At 43.9% G+C, this 18,615-nt stretch overlaps 1 protein-coding gene across 1 annotated transcript in view; it reads left to right on the top strand.

Moving 5' to 3' along the window:
- The window catches only part of kif1aa (kinesin family member 1Aa), a 269,784-nt gene extending 251,937 nt beyond the window's left edge, over positions 1 to 17,847 (top strand). The window contains exons 41-49 of the mRNA XM_048604503.1: positions 1,439 to 1,500; positions 2,107 to 2,252; positions 4,407 to 4,616; positions 5,330 to 5,401; positions 6,447 to 6,571; positions 7,709 to 7,852; positions 12,686 to 12,878; positions 14,537 to 14,655; positions 17,007 to 17,847. Of these exons, the coding sequence (XP_048460460.1) occupies positions 1,439 to 1,500; positions 2,107 to 2,252; positions 4,407 to 4,616; positions 5,330 to 5,401; positions 6,447 to 6,571; positions 7,709 to 7,852; positions 12,686 to 12,878; positions 14,537 to 14,655; positions 17,007 to 17,049 (1,114 nt within the window). The 3' untranslated portion in view covers positions 17,050 to 17,847. The remainder of the gene's footprint in view (positions 1 to 1,438; positions 1,501 to 2,106; positions 2,253 to 4,406; positions 4,617 to 5,329; positions 5,402 to 6,446; positions 6,572 to 7,708; positions 7,853 to 12,685; positions 12,879 to 14,536; positions 14,656 to 17,006) is intronic.
- Positions 17,848 to 18,615: the final 768 nt, after the last annotated feature.

Below are 18,615 nucleotides of genomic sequence, written 5' to 3'. Positions count from 1 at the left end.
GAGGAGCAGGAAAGTTGACGTTTTGGGTCAAGACCCTTCTTCAGAAAAGTGAGGAGTTTCTTTTCTGAAGAAGGGTCCTGACCCGAAACGTCAACTTTCCTGCTCCTCTAATGCTGCCTGGCCTGCTGTGTTCCTCCAGCTCCACACTGTGTTACATGTTAAGATCAGACTGAAGGACACTGAGGTACCAAATGGGAACCTTGTTGTTAAAGGAGTCTAGGGCTGCCTTCACTAAAGTCTGCAGCACCAAGGACAGTGCTTCTCACCTCATTCACTGAGGATAAAGATTCTTTCTTGAGAGCATGAAAGGATGACGGCTAAATTTATTAATGGCGCAGTTTTCTGTACACTGATCTCGGAGATTGGAAAATTATGTAAGTGTTTGTTGAAACAACTAAAGAGGGACTTTGGTTTTTCCAGTCATTCAAAATTTGTTTGCAGAAAGATTAAGGAAATTGGAGTTATTCACTTCAGAAGAAACTAATTGTGACGTGACCCCATTAGAATTTTTAAGCTAGATCAGTAACTAGTCCGAGCAAAGTATTCAAATCCCATGGGTTGTAAATGGATAAAATCAGCAGAGCAAGGGAACATTTTTAGACAAAGGATAATCATGACTTGTTTTAATAAATTACCAGGTAAAAGCATTAACCCAGACAGCGACAGTCAAATCAAAACTGTTCTAGAGAGAGATGGGACTGATGGTGAAGATGGGAAGAATAGCTGCAATTATTTCTTATATTAAGGCACTTTGTTGACTTTTCCCAGCATTGTAAAGAATCATTTATGGGAGACAATTTGAATGAGTGGGGAGACTTACCTCTTTTGTGAAAGAGCTGTCTGGAGGGGCAATTATCCTCTGATTAGGAGACAGTGAAGGTGAATTTACACGGCAATTCTTCCTGTCTGTGAGTGTAAGCATCACATCTGGTCACATGAGAAAAGCCAACAACTAAATGGCACTAATTGGGAAGAGGCCCCATTCGTGAGATCCCTAGGAAGACAGAGCTTTACTGTGTAAGGTGGCAAACGATGGCCTGTTGGTGTTATCGCGGGACGGTTAAACTAGCGACCCAGGTAATTATTCTGGGGGCTTGGGTTCGAATCCTGCCATGACAGATGTTGGAATTTGAATTCAATAAAAATCTGGAATTAAGAGTCTAATGATGACCATAAATCCATTGCCGATTATTGGAAAAACCCAAATGGGCCACTAATGGCCTTCAGGGAGGAAAATTGCCCTCCCTACCTGGTTTGGCCCACATGTGACTCCAGACCTACAGCAATACGGTTGACTCTTAATCCTGCTGTGGACAATTAGGGATGGGCAATAAATGATGGCCTAGCCAGTGATGCCCTCATCCCGTGAATTAATAAAACAAAAATGATATTGTGAACTGGCCATCTGTTATGAATTTCCTTGTTCTTATTCCCACAGCAATCGAGTGACTGGTGTGTACGAACTGAGCCTATGCCGAGTCGCCGATGCTGTTAGCCCAGGTTGGAGCTGTAGTTCTTGTGTCTGACAAATCTTGCTGGTTAAACTTGTGGAAATGTGGTCTTTTCTTTTGGAAGGATGTTGGGTTATTGAGAGCCCTCACGTTGCAGTATGCATGCCAGAGGTGACGAAGCACAAGAGGTCCTTCACGGGTTGTGGGTGGGCAACATTAAGGCCATAATATAAGCTACAGCTATATCCATCATTTGGCAGCATTTATTGTAGGGGATAAATGCTGAAGTAAATACCAGACGCTTCTTTGCAGCAATGGTGAGTTGAGAAAATATTGATGAAAAGTGAGAGGGCTGAAGGTATGAGATTTATTTCCATGATGCTTTTTATTTCTGGGGCCTGATTGTGACAGTTCTGCCACTGTCACCATGGTGCCCCACGGGACCATGGCCCATTTGCGTGTTGGGAGTCAACTCCTTTGCTCTTTGTCAAACACCAGCAATTTGACCAATGATAGAGACCCTCCATTGGGGTCCTTTTATTGCTGGGACAACTTTCTGGCCCTTGTCCTGCATGCACCTTTGCTCCTTTCGGCGAATTGGCTCAACTGCCGTTTTGTGGCCTATAGGGACACTCAGACTCTGTATCCTTTACAGGCATGCAGCGAAGACGTAGACGGGTCCTTGACACCTCCGTCGCCTACGTTCGTGGGGAAGAGAACCTGGCCGGGTGGCGGCCTCGAAGTGACAGCCTCATTCTGGACCACCAATGGGAATTGGAGAAACTGAGCCTTTTACAAGAGGTGCGTGAACCACATGACCGGGCATTCCTCGGATGGTGGGAAAGATTGACATTGTACCCAACTTTATCGGAAGGAAAGTTTTTCTTTGTCCTCTTCACCTGAAGGAAGTGATTCTTGCTGGGATTTGAGTTCCACCGACACTGGGTGCTGTTTGGGATCCCATCAGTTCTTCATTTGTGAACTCAGACACTGAGTTTCAGCAGGCCCTCCCACTGTTAGCAGGACTTGGAGAGCATCCCTACTGACATCAGTCATTGCCTTTGATCAGTGGACACAGAGGACTAGGTTTTGTTACACTTCCCCCTTTCCCAATCTATCGCCATTCAGATAAGAATCTGCCTTCCTGACTTCATCTGCCCATTGTATTTGCCCACTCACTAACCCTAACGCATCCTCCTCACAGCTCACCCTCCCATGCAGCATTGTTGTGTCTGCAATCTTTGTGATATTGCCTTTAGTTCCCTCATTTAAATCATTAATATATATTGTGAATGGTTGTGGTCCTAGCACTGATCCTGACCAGTCACTGCCTGGCACTTCAAAAAAGTCCCATTTGTTCCTACTCTTTGTTTCCTGTCTGCCAACTAGTTCTCTGCACTGCCCCCCAATCCATGCACTTTAATTCTATATGCTAATCTCTTATGTCGGACCCTATCAAAAGCCTTCTGAAAGTCTAAGTAACCCACATCCACTGGTGCTCCCTGATCAACTCTACTCATTACATCCCTGAAAAATTCCAGGAGATTTGTCAACATGATTTCCCTTTCATAAATCCATACTGACCCTGTCCGATCTTGTCACTGTTTCCCAAGAGCTCTGCTTTTAAATAATTTTTAATGTTCTGTAGCATTTCCTCCACTACCAACATTAGGTAACTGGTCTATAGTTCCCTGTTTTCTCTTTCTACTTTTTTTTAAAAATTTAATACCTCATCCATAGGAACTGTTTGAGAGTCCACAGAATCTTGAAAGGTCACCATCAATGCATCTACTATTTCCTTAAGTACTCTGGGATATAGATTATCGGGCCCTATGGATTTATTGGCTCTTAACCTCTTCGAAGTCTCCAACACTATTTCCCTACCAATATTGATTTCATTCAGTTTCTTCCACGCACTAGACCATTCATTCTGCAACATTTTTTGGATGTTATTTGTGCCTTTCTTTGTGAAGATAAAATCACAATATGTATTTAATAAGATGCAACACATGCCCACACACCACCTCCCTCACCACCATTCAAGGCCCTAAACAGCCCTCCCAAGTGAGACAGAGCTTCACCTGCATCTCCTCCAACCTAGTCTATTGCATCTGGTGCTCCCAATGTGGTCTTCTCTACATCGGTGAGACAAAACATAGATTAGGTGATTGTTTTTGCTGAGCGTCTCTGCCTGGCCTGTTACGGCCAACCTAACCTCCCGGGCACCCACCGCCCATTTCAACTCCCCGTCCCACTCCCCCTCTGACATGCCCGTCCTCAGCCTCGTCCAGGGTCATAGCGACTCAGAACGCAAATTTGAAAAACAGCACCTTATCTTCCGCCTAGACACCCTACAGCCCGGAGGACTCAACATTGAGTTCTCCAATTTCAAATCACCTTCCCACCCATACCCTGCCTTCCCTGCCAGCCCCACCTCCTCCCTTCCATTCCACCTTCTGACCCTCCCTTCCAGCCGCTGACCAGATTCATCCCTCCCATCGACCAACCAGGTCGTAACTACCACCAGTATCCATTTATCACCACCATTCTGCTTTCCCCTCTCCCCAACCTTTATCTACAACTCCCCCTACGCCCACATCCAGTCCTGAAGAAGGATAATACCTAAAACGTTGACTGCTTCTTTCCTCCAGATGCTGTCTGGCCTGCTGTGTTCTTCCAGCCTCCTGTTTGTCTACTGTGTATTTAATTGGTCTGTCATCTCTTTGTTCCTCATTATAATTTCTCCCGTTTCAGACTGTAAGGGGCCTAGATTTGTCATCACTAATCTTCTTTCTCTTCACAGAACTATCGAAGCTATTACAATCAGTTTGCGTGTTCCCCCACAAGTATACTCTTGTACTCTGTTTTTCACTTCATCCTTAAGCAGAGAGCAATCATATTTTGAGGTAATGTAAAATTTTTTGTTGAGATCCTTGCCTGTTTATTGACCTGCAGGTGGAAAAGACCCGACACTATCTGTTATTGCGTGAGAAGCTGGAGAGCACACTGAGGTCAGGTTGCGATTCGGTCTCCTCTTACACCAGTGAGGACCTCAGCGAATCCCAAAGCATCTCCTCAACGTACAGTCTACACTCAACAGGCAGCAATGACATGCCAACGTCTACCTGCACCACTACTGAACGGCAGAAAGAGTTAGCAGCTAAGGTAAGGAACCAAAGAGTATTCCCTCTAGGAGAGCATAAGGTCGAAGGAAGTGAAGCTTGAGCTATTGCCCATCCCTCAATAGAATATAAATTCTGCCTCAAGTCCTTTTTGGTGAATTTGTGTTCTTATTGAGTGAAGGATGCTAATTAATGGAATGGTACTATTTTTCACTCTCTATCCCAGTGTCACCAACAAACTCCCAGGACAGATACAGCATGAGTAAGATGTGCTGTAATGGTCCCCCTGTGCTGTAGGTGAAAATATTGTGCATGCCTTAATTGTAATCTTTCATCGATTTGGGATCCCTTTAATTGGAAAATACCCCTCTCCCATTGTTGTCTGATAAAGCTGATGGAGGAAAATTGAGGGGTTATAAATCAATTAATCAAATGTTAGAGTCTACATTTAAGGACAATGTGACTGGAAACTTAAATAGTCAGTTGATTTTAAAGGGTAGGTCACGTCTGACAAGTCTGATTGAATTTTTTGTTGCTGATTGTTGGAGAAACTTATCTGATTCATTAACGCCCTTTAGAGGATGGAACCTGCTGTTTTTACCTGGTCTGACTGCATGTAAGTCCAAGCCTACATCAATGTGGTTAGCTTTTGCCTGCCCTTTGGGCATGAGGAGGGAACTGGCTCAGCAGTGAACAGAAAGGTTTGTTGATGAAACAACATAATCAGAAACTAATAGGTGTTGTTCTCTCTTCCAGTGCCTCCGACTCCTATCTCACACATTTAATAGGGAGTACAGCCATGTCTGTATCAGCGCCAGTGAGAGCAAGGTATGCTGACACTTTGTGAGATTTACTTTAACTTAACTTAATATGGTGTGCATCTTGACATCATTTTCTGGTGGTGGTGTATTTGTGCAAGTACCAATCAATGGACAAGTGTGAGGAAATGGGTAGCTTGGAGAGGGTATCTGTTGGATGGCAAGTCCTGGATATTTAATGCATGGCCAATTATGGGATGGCCATGACAACAGCTCAAAGGAACCCAACCCCACAGCAACATAGAGTATAGGACTATCCAAGGGTAACATGGGAAGGTACATCAAATTAGGAGAGTACTCATTGTGGGAGATTTCTTAGTCAGGGCTACAGACAACCCTTTGCAATCAGGATCAGGAGTTTTGATTGATACAATACATTTTGGATATCACCATCAAATGGAGAGACTGTAACCAAAAGATATTATACAATACTTTGTATATTGTATACCTTTAGAATCCCTTATGTACCTTTAAATATCATAGCCCCATATACAAATATCTTTATATACCTTAAATAAGTTTAGTATACCTTATACAATACCTTCTATATTGCAGAATACTATTAAAGGATACACAATGGAATAAATGACGTGTGTTTCTGGTCGTGCAGAAGATGTTGAGGAGAAGTGAGCATTCTAGATTGCTATTGCAAAGGACTGTCACAGTCACAGTGGGTCAAATGCAATGTGATTCTCTGGGTTCTATAAATGTAGTTTCCTGAGCCTCATTTGGAAGTAGTATTAATGCAGTTGGCTTCCATGATCATTGTTTGAAACAAAAGAAAGAGTAATTACCTTGGGGTTCCCACTCCAGGTTTGAGCAATGTGCCTAACTGTGACACCCCAACAGTCAAACACATTTCTAATCATCGCTACCAAGCCTCACACACATGACTGCCCAGGCACAGTTGGCCTCCATAGAGCTGGACTCTGTGTCTTTGGAAGGGAGTAGGAATGGAAGAAGAGGGAAAAGTGACTGGCATCAAAGTAATGAAGATTGTCTGTTAGAAGGTAAATACAAGAAAATCTCACACTGTTCTCCTTCTTGTTTTACAGATATCTGAGATGTCTGTCACACTGACAAGGGACACATCATTCTCCACATTGAGCAACACCACACTGCCCCCTTCCTCGACCTGTCCGTCTCTGCTGGAAGGACAGTACGTCTCCCCAGAGCTCAGGTTAGAGCCCACATTTTTCAGTAAATTCCTAACTTATCTTTACATATTCTCTCCAACATCTGCAGTAACACATGAAGCGACAAGCTTCCTCCTGAGCAGCTATATCAGGGTATAGTTAGCCTTTAATAAGTAGCCCATTGGGCCCTCTTGTGGCACAGTGGTAGTGCCCCTACCCCTGGAGGGACTGCGAGGCCTGGTTTAAGTCCCACCTGCTCCAGAGGCCTGTAGTAATATCTCTGAACAGATTGATTAGAAAAAAAGTGCTATATAAATGCAAGTTCATTTAAAAAACAGCAAGTAGCCCATTGGGCCCTCTGTGGCACAGTAGTAGTGTCCCTACTCCTGGACCAGGAGACCTGAGTTCAAGTCCCACCTGCTCCAAAGGTGTGTAATAAAATCTGTGAATAGGTTGATTTTTTTAAAAAAGGTTTTTTTAAAAATTGAAGAAACCGCACTCTGGCATCTAACCCTATTAAAAAAGAACAAGTAGCCCATTAAGGGCTAGTGGTAGTGTCCCAATCTCTGAGTCAGGAGGCCTAGAAACTATAAACAAGGTTGACTAGAAAATATAATCAAGGTCCCCATGTTTAGAGAGTGAGACAGTGAAGGTTGCAAGGTATATAAACTTCTGTTACATTCAGGGACTTGGCATTGAAAGAGAGTGAGGGATGTAGTATCTGTCAGAGACTGTGATAGTGAGATGTGCAGATGGTCATATCAGAGATTACTATAATTTAAGGTGCACCACAAAGTATTAAACTGAAATGCGAGAAGTATGTTTGGAATTGTCACAGTGAGGAACATGTGGTCCATAAAAAGCATTATTATAAGGTATGTTAGCTTGTTAAAATGAAGGGTTGCATACCACTATAGAATATGGGTTACATCAGAGTGTTACTAACTAAAACAGAGAATGTTTCAGTGAGGTACTGGGAGATATAGAGAGGTGTAAATAACATGAAATCTCTGAACGAGCTAATCAGCAAAGGACAACTGGAGGCAAGCAATCTCTGCTGGCCTTGCCTGCAATGCCTATATCATGTTAATTGAAAGAAAGTCATCAATCTCTAGATTAGGTGACCAAAGCATGTGTGGGGATGAAGGGCCATCTTTTAAATTCTTTTCTCTCTGTACTAGGACCCCTGAGGCCCAATCCAGAGCAATCAGTCCAGATCCTGATTCACTACAAGAAGGTGAACTGAAGAAATCTCCTGTTGCCGGCAAGGATGAGAAAGGCAGCCCTCGCATGTTTGTAGCTGACATCCAGGAGATTAGAGTGAGGTACAGGGAAAATGTGACCTCTCCTCCTTTTCACAGGCTTATACAGCGTCAATGATGTCAGCCACTCCTTTCCAGTGGTCACAATCTCTCCTTTCATATTGTTTACAAATTGATTATATTGTCCATTCGGGAGGCCCACACAGTGTGCTACTGAGTCACATGAGCTTGATTTGCTGCACTTGTGAGGGGGCTGCAGCCAAGACAGCCATAAGAGAAACTTGATACTTCTAGGTAGGTGGACTCCTGTTCCCTTATAAATCCATGGCCTCCTTATAAATTCAGGCACCTTTTGGAAACCCTTTGTCCCAGTCCACAATAAGAGGGTTTTTGGGAAGGAGACTAGGAACTGCAAAACCTGCCCTTGCTGGCACAGACCTTTTACTTGGAAAGCATGGGGTATAGAATCGGACAAAGCCTATTTCACCATTCATTGGATTATGGCCTGTCTGTATTTTCACCTCACTTACCTGCCTTTGTGCCATAACCCATACTGAAAGAGAATCTAACAGTCTTAGTTTTGGCATTTTATTTGGCCCCACAGCCACAATGGCTTTTTTTTAGTGAGCTAGATATTTCCAGTGTACTTTATCTGAAGTAGTGTTTTCTGATCACTCCTGCACAGCCTAGTTTTAACTTCAATATTACATCCCCATTATCAGGGATTCTAACACATGATAAATAGTTTCTTTCTGTTTACCCTTCCAAGCCCTTTAATCATCTTAAATGCCTCAAGGAGTTTATTCATTCATCTTCAATGCTCAGAGGAGCACAGCCAGTCAATACAACCTGTCCTCAATGTAATTCTTTTAATCCCAGAATCATTCTCGTAAATCTGTAACCTGCACATGGCTAAAATATCCTTTCGGAAGATATGGTGTTCAGAATTGAAGGTGGTATTCCAGGTGCAGTTTAACCAGAGCTCTAAATACTTAGAGTCATTGAGTCATACAGCACAGAAACAGACCCATCGATCCAACTCATCCACGCGGACCAAACATCCCAATCTGACCTCATTCCATTTTGCCAGCATTTGGCCCATATCCCTCTAAACCGTTCCTATTCATGTACCCATCCAGATGCCTTTTAAATGTTGTAATTGTACCAGCCTCCACCACTTCTTCTGGCAGCTTGTTCCATACAGACACCAACCTCTTCATGAAAAATTTACCCTACACGTCCTTTTGAAACCTTTCCCCTCTCACCTTAAACCTATGACCTCTAGTTTTGATCTCCCCCATCCTAGGAAAAAGACCTTGGCTATTCACCCTGTCCATGCCCCTCATGATTTTATAAACCTCTATGAAGTCACTTCTCAGTCTCTGATGCTCCAGGGGAAAAAAACCCCAGTCTATGCAGCCCCTCCCGATAGCTCAAACCCTCCAGTCCCAGCAGCATCCTTGTAAATCTTTTCTGCACCCTCTCAAGTTTAACAACATCCTTCCTATAGAAGGGTGATCAGAATTGTACGCTGTATTCCAAAAATGGTCCCACCAATATCCTGTATAGTCACAACATGACATTCTAACTCCTATACTCAATTCACTGACCAATAAAGGCAAGCGTATCAAACACCTTCTCCATCACCCTGTCTACCTGCAACACGACTTTCAAGGAACTATGCACCTGCACTCCTAAGTTTGTTTGTTCAGCAACACTCCCCAGGGCCCAACCATTAACTGTAAAAGTCCTGCCCTGGTTTGCCTTACCAAAATGCAACACTTCAAATTTATCTGAATTAAATCTTTGTAAGATTACAATCAATTGGGTCAATGGGCTGAGGAGTGGCAGATGGAGTTTAACTTGGACAAATACGAGGTATTGCATTTTGGTAAAGCAAACAAGGGCAGGACTTGTACTATTGATGGTAGTGCCCTAGGTAGTACTGTAGAACAGAGAGACCTAGGGATTCAGGCACATAATTCTTTGAAATTTGTGTCTCATGTAGACGGGGTGGTTAAGAAGACATTTAACTTGCTTGTCTTCATTGCTCAGACCTTTGAATAGAAGTTGGGACATCATGTCGATGTAGTACAGGATGTTGGTGAGCCCTTTTCTGGAGTATTGTGTGTAGTTCTGGTTGCCCTGCTAAAGGAAGTATATTATTAAATTGGAGAAGGTGCAGAAAAGATTTACCAGGATGTTGCCAGGACTGGAGAGTTTGAGTTATAAAGATAGTCTGGGACTTTTTACACTGGAGTATAGGAAATTGAGGGGTGACCTTATAGAGGTTTATAAAATCATGAGGGGCATAGATAAGGTGAATGACAAGGGTCTTTTCCCTAGGGTGGGGGAGTTTAAAACTAGGGGTCATATTTTTAAGGTAAGAGGAGAAAGATTTAAAAAGGACACGAGGGGCAACATTTTGACACAGAGCATGTGGAATTAACTGCCTGAGGAAGTGATGGATGCAAGTACAGTTACAACATCTAAAAGATATTTGCATAAGTACATGAATTGGAAAGGTTTAGACGGATATGGGCCAAATGCAGGCAAGTGGGACTAGTTTAGTTTAGGAACATGGTCAGCATGGACTAGTTGGAATGAAGGGTCTGTTTCCATGCTGTACGACTTTATGACTCTAAACTCCATCTGCCACTCCATGGCCCATTGGCCCATCTGATCAAGGCCCTGTTGTACTCTTCTTCACTGTCCACTACGCCATCTATTTTGGTGTCATCTACAAACTTACTAACCATACCTTCTATATTCACATCTAAATCAATTATGAAAATGATGAAAAGCAGTGGTTCCAGCACCGATCCTTGCAGCACACCACTGTTCACGGAACTCCACCACCACACCCTGTCTCCCACCTTCAGGCAATTTTGTATCCAAATGGCTAGCTCCCCCGGATCCCACGTGGTCCAACCTTACTAACCAATCTACCGTGCAGAGCCTTATCAAACACTGTACTGAAGTCCATATAAAGAAAGTCATCCACTCTGCCTTAATTAATCGTCTTTGTCACCTCTTCAAAAAACTCAGTCAAGTTAGTGAGACACGATTTCCCCTGCACAAAGCCAAGCTGACTATCCCAAATCAGTCCTTGCTTTTCCAAATACATGCAAATCCTGTCTCTGAGGATCCCTTCCAACAACTTACCCACCACTAACCTAAAGCTCACCGGTCGTTCCCTGGCTTTTCCTTACCACCTATCTTAAATAATGGCACCACATTAGCCACCCTCAAGTCTCTGGCACCTCACCCACGACTTTTGATGATACAAATGTTTCAGCAAGTGTCCAGCAATCTCTTCCCTAGCTTCCCACAAAGTTCTGGGAAACACCTGATCAGGTTCCAGGGATTTATCTACTGTTATATGTTTTAAGACCTCCAGCATCTCCTCATTTGTAATATGAACTCTTTATAAGACATCACTGTTTATTTCACCAGGTTCCCTAGCTTCCATGTCTTTCTCCACAATAAATACTGACGCAAAATAGTCATTTAGTATGTTATCCATCTCCTCTGGTTCCACAGACAGATGGCCACGCTGATCTTTAAGGGACCTTATTCTCTCCTTAGTTACACGTTTGCTCTTAATGTAATTATAGAATTGCTTTGGATTCTCCCTAACTATATTTGCTGAAGCTGTTTCATGTCCCCTTTTTGCCCACCTGATTTCCCTCTTAAGTATACTCCTACTGCCCTATACTCTTCTAGGCATTCACTAAATCCCTGCTGTCTATACCTGACAAATGCCTTCTTCTTTTTCTTGAAAAGAGCCTCAATTTCTCGCATCATCCAGCATTCCCTTCACCTACCAGCCTTGCCCTTCACACTAACAGGAACAAACTGTCTCTGAGCTCTCATTATCTCATTCTTAATGGTCTCTGATTTCCCAACCGTCCCTTTATCTGCGAATAGCCTCCCCCAGTCAACTTTGGAAAGGTCCTGCCTAATACTATCAAAATTTGTCTTAATCCAATTTAGAACTTTAAATTTCTGATCAGTTCTATCCTTTCGCATCACTATTTTAAAACTAATAGATTTATGATCACTTGCCCCAAATTGTTCCCCCACTGACACCTCAGCCACTTGCCCTACCTCATTTCCCAACAGAGGTCAAGTATAGCCCCTTCTCTAGGAGGTACATCCACATCTTGAATAAGAGGGTGTTCTTGTACACACTTAATAAATTCCTCCCTGTCCAAACCCTTAAAATTCTGGCAGTCCCAGTCTAATTTTGGCAAATTAAGATCCCTTACCATTGCAACCCTATTTTACTTATAGATATCAGAGATCTCCTTACATATTTGCTTCTCAAATTCCTGCTGACTATTGGAAGGGGGGGCTATAATACAATCCCAACAAGGTGATCTCCCCTTTCTTGTTTTCAAGTTCCACCCATATAAACTTCAATGGACAATGTCCCAGGGGTATCCTCCCTAAGTTTAGCCGTAACATTCTCCCAAAGCAAAAATGCCACTCCCCCTCCTCTCTTGCCTTCCTTTCTATCCCTCCTATAGCACCTATACCCTGGAACTTTAAGCTGCCAGTCCGGTCCATCCCTGAGCCATGTTTCTGTAAGAGCTTGTAGCAGAACTTCCAAGTAGTAACACATGGCGTGACCTTGTCTATTCCCAAAGCTGGTAAATGGGAGACAAACCTGAGTAGCATTGGCATTACTGGGTGTCCAGGCACTTGACAGAGTGAACAGGGTTTGGGAACTTACCCAGAATCAGCCCATCTCTCAGAGCTGTCCTCATCCTTATCAAAACTACTGCCTCGTCCACTCCTTGTGGATTTAGAAAGTGGTCCTGACAAAAGGAAATCTGATGTCCAGGCAGCTTTGTGAAATTAATTCTCTGCTGTTATTGTCTCACCTCCCAGTCCCATTGTGTCAAAGAAAGGGACCCTGCACTTCCTGGAGCCTCAGACCAATGGCTGGGTGAAGCGTTATGTGGTTGTACGGCGGCCGTACGTCTACATTTACAATACCGATAAGGACACAGTGGAGCGAGCCATCCTCAACCTATCAGCAGCACAAGTGGAATACAGCGAGGACCAACAGGCCATGCTCAAGGTAACAAAATCTGCTTTCTTCATTCCATACGACTGCAGCGAAGGGCTGAAATCTTGGGGGAAATGCCACTGTGCTGTTTCAGGGAGAAAAGATGGATGATGCCTCCCTGACCCTACAGTTTGATTCTGCCCTCTTGAAGATTCCTTGCTGTTGTGTCCCATATTTCACCATGAAAGTTTAGAAAATTTTCCCTTGTCTCTATGACAGCATTGCACTGGACAGTATACCAGTTCAATCGTCCTCCTACCACTGCCTAATGCCACCCAGGACTGTATCTGATCATCTAACACAGACCCAGCCACCCAACTATGACTGACCATCCACCCCTCACTCAACAAACCGCGAATGACCATTTCCTGACACCTCATCCCAGACCACGACTGATAGTTGACACCCCGCCTCATCCCAGACTGTGACTGATCATCGACAGCCCCATCCCAGACTATGTCTGACCATCTACACCTCCCCATTCTAGACCATAACTGACCATCTAAACCCAGCATTCCCCACACACCCCTGCACTGAATCCCAAACCATGACTGACCTTTGAGTTGTGTTCACCCCTAAGGCTGTGGCTGAACATATATGCACCTCCACCTATCCCAGACTCTATCTGAGTACACCCTACTTCCAACTCTTACACATACGCACACACACAAGCACACACATGCATACAGACACACACACACAACAGTTTTGGGCATATTCTACCATTTACCCACAATCTATTTAAATCTACCCAACCTGTTGCCTTGGCCTTCAAACCCACTTGGTTATGCAGTGTCTGGAATTAATTGTTGTCCCCTTTCCTTTTCTCCATGCCTTTCAAAACTCAATGGTGGAGTATTGGTCAAACCTGTTGTTGGATTATTGGTGGGAGGAAGGATTATCCCAGGTTTTGTAGAAATGGGTGAAACACCAATATCTAACAGAGCTGTTGGGCCTCAACTTTGTTCTTCGAAGAGCAAAGAGCACTACAGCACAGGAGTAGACCCTTCAGCCCATGAGGTCTGTGCCAACACATGATTCCTTCTTAAAATAAAAACCTTTTGCCTCTACATGATCTATATCCCTCTATTCCCTGCCTATTCATATATCCGTCAAGATGCCTCTTAAATGTTGCTATTGTATTCACCTCCTCTACAACTGCATTCCAGGCACTTACCACCCTCTGTGTATAAAGCCTGGCACTCACATCTCCTTTAAACTTACCCCCTTTTACCTTAAATCTATGTCCCCTAGTAATTGACATTTCTGCCCTGGGAGGAAGACTCCTACCGCCCATTCTCTACATGCCTCTCATAATTTTGTAGACTCTATCAGGTCAGCCCTCATCCTTTAAGATTCAAGTGAAAACAAACCAAGTTTGTCCAATCTCTCCTCATACTTAATATCTTCCAAACCAGGCAACATCCTGGTAAACGGTTTCTGTACCCTCGCCACATCCTTCTGGTAGTATGGTGACCAGAACTGTACACAATATTCCAAACGTCCTTGGGAAACACTCAGTGTCCAATACATTGCCTGTCCAGACCATGATAAAAACATTCAGCAGTGAGCTACCCGTTTCTTTAAAGCCTATTCAGCTCATGTTTGCAACGCTCCCTTGAATGGCCTTCATTGCTGACCCTCTCATTTGTACTGTTCTTATGTTGCAGACTCCAAACACATTTGCTGTCTGCACTGAGCACCGTGGGATACTACTGCAAGCCTGCAACGATAAAGAGATGCAAGACTGGCTGTACGCCTTCAACCCCCTCCTTGCCGGGTCAATCAGGTAAATCGCCACCCAGGGGGCTGGATTCTTACTCAGATTTGTCAAAAAAAGATCGTAGGCTGCCCAGAATTTGGGATTCCTCCACACGTGCTGTGGATTGGGATGGACACAGAAGAGTGACTATTGATGGAGGGTCCTTGGCCAAATAACTGAATCCAGGAGCCGGGTGCGAAGTCACTCCACTCCAGTATGTGCTGGGTCCTCACCTCAATGAGGCTGCCAGATTTCTCTGAAACTTGGGAATGACTCCAGTCATATTGGAAACAAAAGCAAGATATTGCAGATTTTGGAAATTGGAAACAGAGACAGAGAATCCTGCAAATGGTCAGTGGGTCAGGCAGCAACTGGAGACAGAGAAACAGAGTTAACGTTTTAAGTCAATGACCCTTCATCAGACTGCATTTGTACATGGGCACCATTAGAAATCCCAGATTCAGCACAGCCCATGGGAATTATCCAAGAAATTGAAGCTTCCGCAGGACAAATTCCCCTTGGTTTCGAATCCTCTGAAACAAACCCTTAAGTTCAGAGACAAGGGAGATGATTAAAAATTCTGAGTTCACCACCTGGTTAACTGATAAGCTGACCCCAACTTCATTGCTCTGACCTCTTACATCCCCAGGATGCCTGGCGACCATCCTGCCCAGAACCAGATCTCCCAAACCCAACATGATTCCCCCTTCCCCCTCCCAGGACCCAACATCCACCGTCAAATGCTGTCCTGGATCTCCAGCACCAGATATAGCCCTGTGCTGTTTACAATACACTCCCATGCCAGCCCCGCCACCCGTCCCCATTGCTGGTCAACCCCCTTCCCAAACGGACGTGAAATCCTTCCTCACCCATTGGTCTCAACGTGCCGTTGCACCCCACTCCCCTCCCCACACTCCTCAGTCATTGAACCCAACATGCTCCACCCACCAAAACTAAACCCCTTTATCACTCATTTGCCAACCTGCCCATCTGTCACCTTAACCCCCTGCACCTAATCTGCATGGCACCCTATTTGCCTGTCACCCTGGCACCCTAACGTCTTAATCATCTGGCACTCTAACCCCACATTTTTATACCTAATCTACAACAGCAGCTGTCATAGTGTCTGGCTGTTGAAAAGTTTAGAACGTGGCATGCTGCCCCCTGCAAATCAGGGTATGGTTTGACTTCTCCCTGCTATCCTGCAGTACAGGGGAGCTGTGTTGATTTCAGCTTTGCTCCACATTTCTGAAGTAACTAGGATCAGAATTCCTTGCCAGAAATGTGGAGTTCAGTACGAATACAAAGAAAATGATGAGTGGAGTGTCAATCTGAATGTGAATGCCATTGCTCAGAATATCCAGGCCATTAACTTTGTTTCTCTCCACAGATGCTGCCTATCCTGCTGAAAGTTTAAACCCCCAATGACATTGACGCTCGCAGCTTCATTATCATAAAAAGAGCCTTGGACAGACCTCAGCAAAATACAGAAATAGGGCATGTTCAAAGAGGGCTTGGACTGAGAAATAAATTTCCTAGCTATTAAACATCAATGCCCAGTCTTACAGTGAGGGCTTTCGGGTGTACCTGAGAGTGAAATAGTGAGGAGACTGGAAAGTATCAAACAGTGGTGTAGTGAGTAGTATTCTGTTTGAGTTGGTGGTTTTATAGTGAGAGTGTGGGTTGCATCTGATAGAATTATGGTGAGAGGCATGAGATGTATCATACAGTTTGATGACAAAAGTTGTGGGATATATCTATCAATATTAAAGTGGAATGTGTGGGATCCTTCAGACAGAGATATGCTGAGAGTTATGGAATATATCTGACAGTGTCATGCTGAGAGGTATGGGGTATGTCTGACAGTGTGCTCAGGAGGGCTGTAAGTTATATTAGCCAAAGTGGTAGTGAATGGTGGTGACCTTTATGACTATTATGCTTGTGAGCAATGACAGGATCAAGCCAACCCAACCTCTTGGGTGGACACAGGCTTTGTGTATCTTTTGAGCTTTAAGGGAGCTATATGTGATAAACATCCACTTTTATTGAGAATATTATTAATCTTAAGAGGTACGGGGGATTTTTATAGTGGGATGTTAAGGACATATCTGAGAATGTTACTGTGTGGGCTCTAGGATGTATCAAAGAGTATCATTGTTACTAGGACAGTTCAGTATAAGACTAGAATTACAATGCATTGAGCCATGTGGAGCAGGAGATTATGTTATAGTGAGAGTTATGGGGTGTATCTGAATGTATCGTGCTAAAGGTGTTCAAAACATTGCAGTGTGTGGTAACATTACTCTATATATTGTCTAGTATGGGACAGCACTGGTGACTTGCTGCATTGACAGAAGCTGTTTCACTTTTTCCTGCAGATCAAAGCTGTCCAGAAGGAGAAGCAGTCAGATGAGGATCTGATAGAAATCCTTGAATCAAATGAAATTCCACTCAAACCCAGTGACATCAGACTGGACTCATGTACATAATCAACCCAGCCCTTCCAGCATTGATGTGAATGCCCATCTAACATGCCTGCTCTACATGTAGTCATTTATTGAGGAACAAAAATTAATAGTTGTGTGAAAGCAAAAACTGTGTTCGCCTGGCGCTGGGGAGCGCCGTGTTACGTGTGCGTGTGATGATCTGTGTGTCTTCAGTAAGTGATTAGATATCACTGATGAACGAGCTCCGTGGTGTGGACACTAGATGCTGTATGTGTTCCTTACGTTTTTTTTTTGATTGGGGTGTTTGAGGGCTTGATGAGGGGAAAGGGTGTTGGCGACATTTTGTGGCACTAACAGTCATTTCCAGCAGAAAGGCTGAAATGGGTGGTGCAGTGCATTTGGACACAATCCTTTCCAAGAGTTTTGGTGTATCTCTTGGGAAGGATAAAGAAGCTGGTGGCTGAATGAATGAGAGCTTCTCATTGAGGAGGTTGGCACTGGCAGAGCCCATGCTGATTTGCCTACTGAATTATCCCCTTAAAAGCAAATTTGGCCTCCCTCCCAAAAGGCACCATGAGTTGTTTGAAATTTATTCCTGAGAAGGAGGAGTTTATTTTTTGTGGGAAGGAAGGAATTGTCTATTTAGGCAGGTGAAACCGAAGAAGAATTGTAAAGTTGGGAATCCTGGAGGAGGAGTAAAAGGGTAAATGTATATATTTCATGTTCAGCTCTATAATGATCGTGAATTCTTAATCTTGAATAATAAATGTTACTGCTGAGGTTGGTCATTCCTGTCCTCTCCCCTCCCCACACTCACATGTTTGGGTAGCCCTTGCCCACCTGCTTGCCCATGTTCATGTGGTCTGTTTGGAGTTTTGTGGACCATCTCAGCACCGGTGTGGCACAGGACCTGAAAATTGCAATGTTTTGTAAGTGAGTGGCCTTGGAAGTGAGCTGTGCTGAATTTCCGAATCCATGGCTGATGCAGGAGATGCCAATGCCATCAGCATCATGACCCTCAACTGGTTCATCCAATGATAGGTTGGGGCTAGGGCCAAGGCTTAGGATGGACAATGATTTCAGATTGCTTTCTCTTGACTGTTTACGTCAAACATTTCTAAATGCTAGCGTTGCTACCTCTCCAATTCCTTCAGATTTGGAGAATCAGCCCTGTTTGCTCCATGTTTTCTTTTGGGCAGCAAAGAAGCTCATGGGCCTGTTCTGATCTGGGACAGTTTCTCCTGTTGGCCCAGATGTATTGACAAAGGTTAGCTGCATGGCATAGGATGTATTAGCTTTGAAACATAGAAGCAGTGTACATCTGAGATTAGCACACAATTGGCCAATGTGAAGCACGTTTTTATTTAATTGGAACACTAAACTACAGCTGGTGGTTGCATTCTCAGTGTTGTAAGCAAGTTGAGTGTTCTATCTGGGTGGACTTTAAGGCTTTGTGGTGGGGTGGGGGGACGGTGGAGGGGGCAGAAGATTGGGGACTGGTAGGCTTTCATTCATTCCTTCAATGTTCAAACTTGGAGTA

The sequence above is a fragment of the Rhincodon typus genome, chromosome 13 (assembly GCF_021869965.1).
Source record: "Rhincodon typus isolate 14 chromosome 13, sRhiTyp1.1, whole genome shotgun sequence".
Lineage (NCBI taxonomy): Eukaryota > Metazoa > Chordata > Chondrichthyes > Orectolobiformes > Rhincodontidae > Rhincodon > Rhincodon typus.
The sequence above is the reverse complement of the archived record's forward strand: the minus strand, read 5'-3'. Positions and strand labels throughout refer to the sequence as shown.